The sequence below is a fragment of the Mustela putorius genome, unplaced genomic scaffold (assembly GCF_011764305.1).
Source record: "Mustela putorius furo isolate JIRA1106 unplaced genomic scaffold, ASM1176430v1.1 tig00004039_pilon_pilon_pilon, whole genome shotgun sequence".
Lineage (NCBI taxonomy): Eukaryota > Metazoa > Chordata > Mammalia > Carnivora > Mustelidae > Mustela > Mustela putorius.
Genome location: NW_025422174.1, coordinates 1,068,455 through 1,080,482, shown reverse-complemented (window position 1 = coordinate 1,080,482; position 12,028 = coordinate 1,068,455). Strand labels below are relative to the sequence as shown.

The 12,028-nt window shown below is 52.9% G+C and overlaps 1 protein-coding gene across 1 annotated transcript; it reads right to left on the bottom strand.

Moving 5' to 3' along the window:
• Positions 1-3,422: 3,422 nt before the first annotated feature.
• ZG16 (zymogen granule protein 16) lies at positions 3,423-5,025 on the bottom strand. The gene is made up of 3 exons (XM_004773897.3): positions 4,896-5,025; positions 4,573-4,705; positions 3,423-3,847 (listed from the first exon to the last, which is right to left on the bottom strand). Exons 1-3 carry the CDS (start codon positions 5,011-5,013, stop codon positions 3,532-3,534), a joined length of 567 nt encoding a protein of 188 aa, XP_004773954.3. The 5' UTR covers positions 5,014-5,025; the 3' UTR covers positions 3,423-3,531.
• Between the last annotated feature and the right edge of the window lie 7,003 nt (positions 5,026-12,028).

Here is a 12,028-nt window from a genome sequence, read left to right as displayed (position 1 = left end):
TGAGCTTGACTGTGGGAGTCCTTTCCATGTCCATGTATCAAACTATCACATTGTATACTTCAAAAATATTAGAATTCTATTTGTCAATTATACTTCAGCAAAGCTGGGAAAAAATTTAAGAAAATTAAGTTACTAAATGTGTAAATTTTAATAACATAAGACATTAATTTACAAGGAAGCGAAAGAAAAAAACTGGGGTTTCCCTGAGGAAAAAGAAATTTCGCCTCTGGACCACAGCACACCCTCCTGCCCGAATTCTCAGACGGCCAGCGCACCCTCCAGATTTTAGACTTGCCTCACCCGGCTCCACATCTGGGGAGCCAGGTCTCTGCAATAAATCCTGTCATCTCTCGGGGTCACCTCTTGGGCTCAGTCGGTAGAACATGTGACTCTTAATCCTGGGGTTGTGAATCAGGCCCCGTGTCGGGCCCCATGCTGGGGATAGAGGCTGCTTCATATTCTCTCTCCGTCTTCCTCTGCCCCTGCCACCCTAAAAATTAATACATTTTATTTTATTTTATTTTTTTTTTGTTTTTAAATATTTTATTTATTTATCAGAGAGAGAGAGGAGGAGAGAGCGAGCACAGACAGACAGAATGGCAGGCAGAGGCAGAGGGAGAAGCAGGCTCCCTGCTGAGCAAGGAGCCTGATGTGGGACTCGATCCCAGGACGCTGGGATCATGACCTGAGCCGAAGGCAGCTGCTTAACCAACTGAGCCACCCAGGCATCCCTAAAAATTAATACATTTTAAAACAAGGCTAATTTTCCCTGTTCTCCTCATCCCAGAGAGGATCCCACTCTTCCCAGTTGCTGATACTAGACACGGCAGCTCTTCTAGTCTCTCCTCCTTCACGCACCTTTATGCGTTCATGGATCTAGTTCTCCACAGTGCACCTCTGCCGTGAATCTCTCAAACGCCCCCCCTTCTCTTCCTCACACTGTTGCCTTTCTTCTCTGATCTAGACCTATTAACGAGTACCCTGCTTCCCCTTCAATCTGTTTTCCCCACTTGTACCAGAAAAAAATGACTTTCTTATGAATCTTATCAATCCCTTGGGCGAAATTTTGGCTAAATGGCTTCCTGGAGCCCATAAAATAAACAATAGATTTAGCGCGACGTTCACGGCTCCAGCTCTCCATGACATTTCATCTTTACCCAGTTGTACTTTGCATTTTAGCTGTGCTAAACCACTTTTCATTTTTGTATGTTCATATTTCTGCATAACCTGGAGCCTGCGCCCAGGACTGGGCCCCTGTACACATGTGCACACACGTACACACACACAGAGACACACACACACACCCTCCCATCACCACGTCTTCCCCTCAACTAGAGGAAGAGAACCCAACTTTCAGTGGTCTTTGTATTCCAAAGCACCGAGCAGAGAATATTTGATAAATGATTAGCTCAGTTCAGCAATTTTCAGACTTTATAAGTAAAGAAAAATTTTCTGGAAGTCAAATCTGGTACAAAAGCCTAATATAACTAGGCAAAAGCCAGGAATCGCACTACTCCATGCCCTTCTGCTGTTTCTGCCTCTTAGCTGAGAGCGTGGTCCAACCCCTCCACCCCCCAAACCACCCCCACCCACCTCCGATGAAAGCGCTGGTTTAGAGCCCATCCTAAAATTGACCAGATAGCTGCGGTCAGACTTGGCCACACACAGGAACAAAGTACTGACGTGCTAGGACATGGATGAACCTTGCAAATATGCCCAGGGGGAGAAGCCAGACACAAAAGGCCACAGTACTGTATGCTTCCTTCTACACGAAATGTCGGGAATAGGCAAATCCATAGAGACAGAAAGTAGATGAGTGGTTCCAAGGGGCTGGGACAGAGGAATGGGGAGTGACTGCTTAACGGGCATGAGGTTTCTTTCTGAGCTGATGACAGTATCCTGGAATTCGAGATGATGGTTGCACCATCTGAATGTACTAAAAACCACCGAAATGACACACTTTAAAAGGGTGGATCTTCGGTGCTTTATATCTCAGAAAAAAAATTACAGTGACATCATTATTCCATTCTGTGGAGTTGTTTGAGAGGAAGAAAGAAATTGTTTTTTTTTTTTTTTTAAAGATTTCATCTATTTATTTGACAGAGATCACAAGTAGGCATAGAGGCAGGCAGAGACAGAGAGAGAGGAGGAAGCAGGCTCCCTGCCGAGCAGAGAGCCCGATGCGGGGCCTGATCCCAGGACCCTGAGATCATGACCTGAGCCGAAGGCAGAGGCTTAACCCACTGAGCCACCCAGGTGCCCCGAAGAAAGAAATTGTTAAAAAAAAAAACAAGCTAGATACGAGTTTGCTTCTGTAATGTTAACATTTCTTTTCTTTCTTTCTTTCTTTTTTTAAAATAACATTTCTTTCTAAAATTACATGTAGGGATGTCTGGGTGGTTCAGGCAGTGAAGCTGATGCCTTCAGCTCAGGTCATGATCCCAGGGTCCTGGGATCGAGTCTCACATCAGCTTCCTTGCTCCGCGGGGAGCCTGCTTCTGCCTCTGCCTGCCTCTCCCCCTGCTTGTGCTCTCTCTCTGTGTCTCTCTCCGACAAATAAATAAACAAAATCTTTAAAAAAACAAAACTAAAATTACGTGGACATACTTGTCATCTTTGTCTCACTGGAAAGAAATGATCCCCCTGAGGTCGATCAATCTTTTGGGAGCACTGAGTGACTTCCCCCAGCCCCAACCACCACACAGAAAGAAGAAACTAAAAACTGTTCACAGTCTTAGGACTGGCAACTAGAGTCCGAAGAATTCTCTTCGAAGTAACTTTATATCCTCGCTGTATCTATGTAGCCAACAGCAACCCTCCTGTCCCTGAAAAGCCACGATGGAAAGCCACCCTTCTGATCATGCCCTTTCTTGAGGATAGTATTGGCCGAGTACAAGGCATTGGGAAGGTGATGGCTTCTTCGGGAAGGAAGCCCAGTTCTTCATGAGCTAAGCTAAGCAAGGACACCGGTGCTGCTGGGCACAGGTGGGGGGCAGCTAGGCAGGGGTAACGTAGGCCAAGCTTCAGGAGTCAGGTGGCCCAGGCCACAGACAGCAAGTCAGTCAAGGTCAAAGGCCTTTTGGTGGAAAGGCTTTATCTCCAGCGGCGAGGAGGGCTAGAGGGTGGAACATCTGGGACTTGGGTGATAAGACACAGCTAGTCTTTACCCTCCGCCTCAGAACCCCAGTGTGGGTAAACAGTCCCAGAAGCTCTCCTTGAAAACGAGTTGGTACAAGCTGGAATCTTATCTCCTCTGATTACGAAGAAAAGCCCAAGACTCTTACACCTCTCTCTCCCTCTCCCTCTCTCTCTCTCTCTCTCTTCCCCAGAGCGACGTCCCACAAACAGCCAGACACAAGACCTGCACCTCCGGAGCCCAAGCCGGGAGGCGGGTCCCAGTGCACACACCCACAGACACAAGCGGCCGCTATGTCCTTTTATTTTTTTTTTATGGAGCCACGTGGATGAGGTTAGTGGTAGAGACGGTCTCCCACCCCCACCGCAGTGCCCGGCCTGGGACGAGCCTGGGGTTCAGCAACTGCCACAGTCACTGGGGTAGCTGTCCCAGTGCAAGCCGATGGCATTGATGAGGGAACCCGAGCGGCCGCTGATGAACCGGAGGACGGTGTTGGGGTACAGGGGGGCGGCGTTGAAACTCGTGCCTGTGTCCTTCCCGAAAGGCAGGTAACGGCCCTTGTCAGTCACGAAGACCAGCTTCCTCAGGTAATACTTGTACTTGCCAGACACCTGGATCACGGACTCCCCGGGGTGCAGGAAGATCTCCTCCAGGTCGCCCTGGGTGCCCCCCACGTAGTCGCTCCACACCTTGCCGTAGCGGACCTGGAGACTAGGGGCCGGGCGGGGAGGGGAGGAAGACGCACACTGAGCGGGCTGACCAGGATGCAGGACCTCTTGGCGTACCCTCCAAGACCCGCAAACCGGGGACAGGGGGGACAAGTTCCTGCCAGTCCCACGGCGTGGGAGGGATGAGGGAGCCCTTGAGATCGTATGGGGAACTTCAACTCATTTTGCCAAAACACACACAGGCTCAGAAAGGAAAAGTAACTTAGCCAGAGTCAGCCAGACCAGACCAGTGCAGGAGCTTGATTTGGGGAACTCTAGATTCCCGCTGTGCCGACCACCACATGCCCCCCACCCCCCGCCACCCCATGCGAAAGGAGCAGAAGGAATATTCTGGAAGCCTCTCATGAGGGCAGAGACTTTGTTGTCCCAGGATGTAGTCCAGGCTCAGAAGATGCATATTTCGGGGGAGAAGCATCAGCAAAGAGGGAGAAATGCCTGAGGGGGCTTATGCCTCCGGTGGGGGGGGGGGTTGGGCACCAAACCAGCCAGCTTCTAGGCCCCCCAGCAGCCATGCTAGAAGATTTGCCCAAGGTCACGTGTGCTGGGGGCTGGAGGGCTGGTTGTGGCAGCGCTGGCCTCAGATCTCTTTCACATACATATTATCCCTGGGACTTTGACTGGAACAGACGTGACCCCAAGTAGACTGAGAGCTTCCCAGTTCACCAAGATCAAAGGATCCTCAAACCAGAGAAACGCAGAGAATCTTACCCTACGATGTAGTATCTGTTGACGCGGACGCGGATGGCGGTGATGGGGCCTTCCAGCTGGTAGCCAGAATGAGAGAAGCGCTCTCCTCCACCGCCCCCATACTCTCCATTGTAGGAGGAGGCCCTCGCCTGAACTGGAGGGGACAGGAGGAGTCAGAGAAGAAACCTCAGGAGCTGAGTTTCTCCCCACCACCACAATACCTCCCACAACTCAGTGCCCACCACTCCAAGCCAGCCTCTGAAATTGAGCCGTGGCCATCAGCATTGCAGAAGGCTGCCTTCCCATGATGCTAGTGCTGGGCTCCTGGCTTCTTTCTCACTTACTGGCCTTGGCCGAGGCTGATGCACAGAGAAGGGCCAGAAGAGCGATGGCCAACATTCTGGGGCTGAAGTGGAAAGAAAGCAGAAAGTCAAGGCTTAGCCTTTTTCCTTTGGACTTCATCCTAGCCAGGCATCCCTGACCTCCAGCTGAGACTCCACCTTCTTTATCCTTCAACTCAGACCTAACTGACCTAGTCTTGGGCTTGGAAAGGATTGTCTCTAATCTCTGGTCCTGCTCCTGGAAGACTATCTACTGTGTCCGTAACCCCTCTGTGCTCCCTGGTCTGGAGGTAGCCAACACCCTTCTTCTATCCCAGGTCAGAAGATCAATCCTAACCTTCTATCTGGGCCAAGCTGTGTTACGTCCTGTTCCCTCCCAGCACGAAGCAGGAAGAGAGTCTGCAAAGAAGTGGAGACCGTCTCCAGATCTTAGGGACGGTTGAGTTTTCCAACCAAGAGTCTGAGCATGACCAACTGAAATCTGCCTGTGATGCACTGGCCTGGCTCGGGGGACATCCTGGGCAGAGGTAAAATTCTTAGCTTCATGCTGGTCTCAGATCAGAAGGAAAGGAGCATTTTAGAGCTGTGTCTGTGTCACCCGGGGAGCAGAGGTGATGAGAGACGAGACTGTGCCACCATGAGCATCAGAATAGTTCAGGCAGAGGTGGACACACTGAGAGATTGCAGGGGGAGTTTGGACCGGCTCAAGATAATAGATTTCAGGGGCGCCTGGCGGGCTCAGTTGGTTAAGCCTCTGCCTATGGCTTAGGTCATGATCCCGGGGTCCTGGGATCGAGCCCCTCATCAGGCTCTCTGCTCAGCAGGGAGCCTGCTTCCCTCTCTCTCTCTGCCTCTCTGCCTACTTGTGATCTCTGTCAAATAAATAAAATCTTTAAAAAGAAAAAAAAGACAACAGATTTCGGACGCCTGCTCCACGTATCATCCTTCTTTCCTCACTAACACAAATCTGGCCACATCAATGCTCCCGAGCACCCCAGGCATCCCCAGTCCTTCCACAGAGACCCGGATATCTTAGCACCCCATTCAGCCGCAGACGTCCCAGCCTCGCTGACAACACAGGTGTCCTCTGCCACTCAGTCCGGGCAGGTTCCTGCCCAGCTCAGCTTGAATTCCCCGCAACTCAACCCCGCCATCCCTGTCACCCCTTTGCTCAGGCCTCGGTCACCCCTCACCTGGCTGATTCAAGTGCAAAGTAACCCCCTGACGCTTTCAGATCTTTTATACCAGGTCCAAGCCCTCCCCCTGCTGTTTATCGTGTGAACCTCACCTCCTGTGCAAATACGGTCAATCTGTTAGGGTGAGTCGTCAGGCCGAGTCCTGAATTTCTTATCCTGCCTCTCCCCGGCACGGGTTCTAGATCACAGGGTGGGGTTCGCTTGGGGCCAAGGCCCAGATCTCAGGACTCCCAGAACGCACTTGAGAAAACTTCAACCGAAGGGGCGGCAGCTTTGGGTGGGAGAAGTTACTGATCACTGCTGGGTGTGGTCTAAGTCTCTCTCTCCCCTCTTTGGGTGTCCGCAGGTGTGATCCCCCGTAGGCTGTCATCTTTCAGGATAAACACTGTCCTCGTAGGGCATTTGAAACATAGATCCTGCTGCAAAGGGATTCTAGTCCCCACGTCCTGTACTTAGGAGCGCCTACTATCTTCCAGACAACTGTTTCTCTGGCTTCCCTGTTACTATATATATATCCAAACATAAACAAAAATGAAACGAATTACACAGTGACACCCGTATAGCCCATGTGCCCTAGTTACTATTTCGCTGTACTTGCTCCCCATCCCCACGCCCGCCCATCTGTCTATCCTCCACCTGCCAGATGGTTCACAAACCTTTTCTGAGAAGGGTAACATGGTGCTGCAGGTGAACACTGAACACCTGTAGATCCCCTCCTGGGGACAGACAGTCCGGCCAGAGGGCCAAGTGGGAAGCTAAGGAAGTAGACCGGTCCTCCTTTGGGGGCAGATCGGGGCTCAGGACCTTAAGACTTCTGGGAGCCACAGCTGAATCTTTTGCGGGTTACGCCCACACACAACCATCCTCCCCGGTCCTGTCCCCAGTGCCCCACGTGCCAGCCCCAAGGTCTGAAACCTCCCCGGGGCTGACCTCATAGATTTCTTCTCTTCGGAGGCCCTTCCGTTCCCTGTAAGTCCCTAGGATGGACTCCTGAGTCCTACTTGGACTCGTCTAGGGTTGGCTCTTTGACCCTCTGCGTCAGCTGATCCTCCCGAGCAGAGGGAAGGAGGGAGCCCAGGGAGGGGCTGGAGTCATTAGCCTCTTAGTGCTGACCTGGAGCCGGACACACAGAGCACCCCCCCCCCATCACCGGCTCTCCGTCCGGGAGTGCGGACTCCTCCCCAGAAAGCAAGGCAGCCCCACCTGAAGGAGCCGGAGATAGCACAGGGCTCCTCCCCCGGCGGTTCCAGAATAAGGAGGGCAGCCGAGGATGTGTCGTCTGACCTCTCTTCTCCAAGGTCAAAACAAGCCTGTCCTGCTGACCTAACTTCTCCTTCATTCCAGATATTTTGTTCTGTCTCTGGTCCTCTCCGTTTCCCGGTTCTCTCCTTGTCTTGATCTTAAACCCCGCCGCGCATCTCCCGCCCTGAGGATTTTTCTTTCTTTCTTTTTTTTTTTTTTTTAAATTTTACTTATTTATTTGAGAGAGAGACAGTGAGAGAGAGCATGAGAGGCGAGAAGGTCAGAGAGAGAAGCAGACTCCCCATGGAGCTGGGAGCCCGATGCGGGACTCGATCCTGGGACTCCGGGACCGTGACCTGAGCCGAAAGCAGTTGCTTAACCAACCGAGCCACCCAGGCGCCCGAGGATTTTTCTTTAAACTCCTTCTCTCGGTGCCTTTTTCCTGCTGCTGCTGTTCTTTGTCCCCCCCCCCCCCCCCCCCCAGTCCCTCTCTCTTCTCTCATTACTGTTGGTCTCTCTCCTCTTCCTTCTTAGGAGTAGATCCCACAGGACGGAACCGAACACCGAGTATTAAAGACGGCAGCTCAGAGAGGTCTGAGACCTCGGGAGAATGCCCGGGTCTTTCCACACATGACAGACCTGGGACCCTCAGGACAGGGGCTCCCGTGCTTGTCATAGCTTCACTCTGATGCGCGGACCCCGCCTACGAGGAGAGCCGGAGTGTCTCCTATGCCTGCAGCTGGTCCCAGGCTTCCCCACAGCAGGCCTCCAGCCCCTCTCCAGAGGGCAAGAGAGGCCTTTCTTCCCGTGGAAGGGGTCTCCAGGCTCATCCTCTGTCTGTCCCGGAGACCAGATGGGCCCTTGTGCCCCGAATGTGGGGACGTCCGGCAAACACTCTGAGTCGGTGCCTGAAGAGCCCGGAGGAAGATGACGGAGGCAGGGGGACACCAGGCCCCCCTCCGCTTCCACTTCATTGGCTCCGGTTTGAACGTTCCGCAATGTACCCGTGTGTCTGCCGGGGGCCTACCTTAGTCCTACAGGCCGTGTGGGTCACCCCGCCCCAGTCCTAGAGGGAGCGGGAGTCACCGGATGCCCAGCCTACATTCCCCCTTCCACAGGCTGTAAAAGTCCAAAGCCTCCCCAGGCTTTCTGCGGCTGGGGCAGCTTGCATTCTGTCTGTCTGTCTGTCTTCGCTGCCCTCTTGGCAAAGCAACTGACTGAATACATTGAAGGAGCATCTGCGTGTTGGAGGTGCCCAGACACCGGACAGCCCGCCCCAGGGGAGTCACCGAACCCGCAGAAGCTGTCACTCCACGGAGCATCAGACAACCAGTGCACTGACAGCACAAGATGGACAGTGAGAAAATACAGCGGGGCGCCTGGCTGGCTCGTGGGCTGAGCCTCTACCTTGCGCTCAGGTCGTGATCTCAGGGCCCTGGGATGGAGCCTGGCATCTGCCTCTCCGCTCAGCAGGAGCCTGCTTCCCCCCACCCCCACCTCTCTCTGCCTGCCTCTCTGCCTACTTGTGATCTCTCTCTCTCTGTCAAATAAGTAAATAAAATCTTAAAAAAAAAAAAAAAAAGGAAGAAAGAAAAGAAAAGAAAGAGTGAACCAAAAGCAAGGCTGTGGAAGCTGTTCCCTCTGCCTGGGAGGCCACCCTCCTTGAGTAATATTCCTAAAGACCTGACGGAAGCAATGGACAGAGGACAGATGATGTTCGGGTGAAGACTGGGCCTGGCGAAGGCACGGCTACCAATGCCCAGAGCACGGAGGGTGCGGGCTGTGTGCAGGGGCAAAGGGAGGCTCTGGGCAGCCCCTGTGGTCAGGAGTTTGGATTCCTCTGATGGTAAGGGGAGCCACTGAGGGGTTTTGCCTTTATTTTTATATTTTTAAAGATTTACTTATTTATTTGACAGAGACAGAGACACACAGCAAGAGAGGGAACAGAAACAGGGGGAGTGGACGAGGGAGAAGGAGGCTTCCCTTGGAACAGGGAGCCCGATGCAGGGCTCGGTCCCAGAACCCTGGGATCAGGACCCCCCCCCCCACCCGGAAGGTAGACGCTAAGACTGAGCCACCCAGGTGCCCTGGGTTTTGCCTTTTAAAAGTGGCAAGTGGAGGGGACGCCTGGGTGGCTCAGTGGGTTAAGCCTCTGCTTTCCGCTCAGGTCATGATCTCAGGGTCCTGGGATGGAGCCCCACATCGGGCTCTCTGCTCAGCAGGGAGCCTGCTTCCCTCTCTCTCTCTGCTGCCTCTCTGCCTGCTTGTGATCTCTCTCAGTCAAATAAATAAATAAAATCTTAAAAAACAAATAAGTAAGAGTGGCGAGTGGCAGGGCGTCTGGGTGGCTCAGTCCATTGAGCTGGACTCTTGGTTCTGCTCACAGGTGATCTCCCGAGGTGGGGTGAGCCCACCTCAGGTCCCCCCCCCCCCACCCCAGTCGGCTTGTCCCTCTCCTTTCCCCTCAGTCCTAGGCTGGCTGGGTCTTTCAAGAAAATAAACTATATATGTGTGTGTGTGTATATATATATATGTATATGTATATATATATGTATATGTATATATATATTTTTTTTTACAGGTTTCATGCTTTTATTTATTTATTTTAGAGGGAGAGCACACGCAGGGGGAGCACCAGGGGGAGCGGGAGAAGAGGACCCCCCGCTGAGGCCGGAGCCCCATGCCGGGATCGATCCCAGGGTGCAGGGATCATGACCTGAGCCCAACGCAGACGCTTAACGGACTGAGCTACTAGCCAGGCGCCCCAATTAAAAAAAAAGATTTTTTTTCAATAAAAAAGTAAACGTGGAGACCGGAGCTCGGCAGGGGTGGTGGGTGGTACCAGTGCAGGCGGCGCCCACAGCGGTAGCCCCGGGCGCTCTCCCCCACCCACCCCAGCGACCCCCCGCCCCGCCCCGCCCCGCCCCCCCCTGCTGGGCGCCCGGGAACTACTTCCTCTCCCAGACAAAGCGGCTTAAGTGCTGGTGCAAATTCAGACCCTGGGGCAGGAGACGGAGGGCTGGAGAGGGGGCGGGGGCGGCGGTGAGAATCCGCCCCTCGCCCAGATCACGGATTTTCCAAAACGTATTTCCAAGCGATGGCAACTCCGTGTCCCGCTGGGGAAGCCGATTCTTTCTGTCCCCCGTAAGCCCTCGGTCTCCCTGGCTTCTTCGGAACCAAGGGCTGTACGACAACTGCAAAACGAACTTTTCTTTCTCTGTTCATCCTTCACGGTCCCAGTGAGGAAACTGAGGTCGCGAGAGACGCGACCCTACCAAGGCGCAGAGGACAGTCCCTCCGTTCTCCCCTCCTGTCCCCAGGGCCCCACGTGCGACAATGACCCGCAGTCCGCTTCGGCCACTCCTGCTGCCTCCGTGTTCTCCGCCTTCTGCCCTCCTAGTATCTTCGACCCTCGAGACGTTCAGCCCTACCATCACCCCTCCGCCTGCACCCACCCCCCCTGCACCCCTCACCAAGCCTTCAGTCACAGCTGTCCCCTCCCCAGCCCGCCCCCTCCCCCCACTTCAAACAATTCCTTTCCTCGGCCTCCGGCTGTGCTTCCTGCAGCCCCAGCCCCGCTCTGATTACCCTGCGCTGCAATCTATCTGTTTACACGGAACCCGACCTGGCGCCCGCTCCGAGGTGGGGACCGTGTGTTCCCCACCTCTGAGTTCCCCGCTCCTACTCCCCACCTGGCACCGAGCAGGCGCCCCAGTAATGACGGTCAGACGCCCTGGCTGCTGGTGAGAATTCTGTTAAATGCCCCTCCTTGGTCTTTTCCTGTCTGTCTCTCTTTCTGGCAGAGTCGTATTTGAGTTTTCTTCTTATGTCTGAATCTTAGGGTGAAATTCTGTATTTGGCAGATTCCTGGATATAAAGATAGAATTTCGGGTTGAGGTCCTCCATCCAACACTCATGAGCTGGGTGAATGCAATGCAGTCACTTTATCAGGTGTCTGGGTAGCTCCGCGGGTTAAGTGTCTGCCTTCGCTCGGGTCCTGATCCTGGAATCCTGGGATGGAGTCTGGCATCCACGGGGAGTCTGCTTCTCCCTCTGACTCTGTCTCTCTCTCAAATAAATAAATAAAATATTTTTTAAAAATTATTTATTTACTTGACAGAGACAGACAGCCAGAGAGGGAACACAGCAGGGGAAGTGAGACAGGGAGAAGCGGGCCCCGCACTGAGCAAGAAGCCGGATGATGCCACGTGGGGCTCATTCAGGGATTCCGGGATCGGGACCTGAGCCCAAGGCAGGCGCTGAACCAGCTGAGCCACCCAGGTGTCCCGTGGCCTTTATTTTTTATATATCTTTCAGATAAAGTTGATGAGGGCAGCAGCCCTTGTCTTTCTTATCTGTAGGTAGCTTTATTTGATCGTTTAGCTTAGTCAGATCCTGGAGATTTTAATCAAGTGCATCACGAGACTTGAAGAAAGACTTTTTTTTTTAATTTATTTTTTTAGTCATCACTACATCCTATACGAGGCTTGAACTCATGATCCCGAAATCAAGAATCGAATGCTCTTCCGACTGAGACAGATAGGTGAGGTGCCCCTCAAAGAAAGAATTTTCTGCAAGTTGATTTGTACATCTCCAATTAAAGTCACTTGGGGATCTGGTTTTAATTTCCTTTTATCGAGCTATGATGACATGGTCATTCTTTTTGTAATCTGTGTGTATGCATTTTGTTTTTTGTTT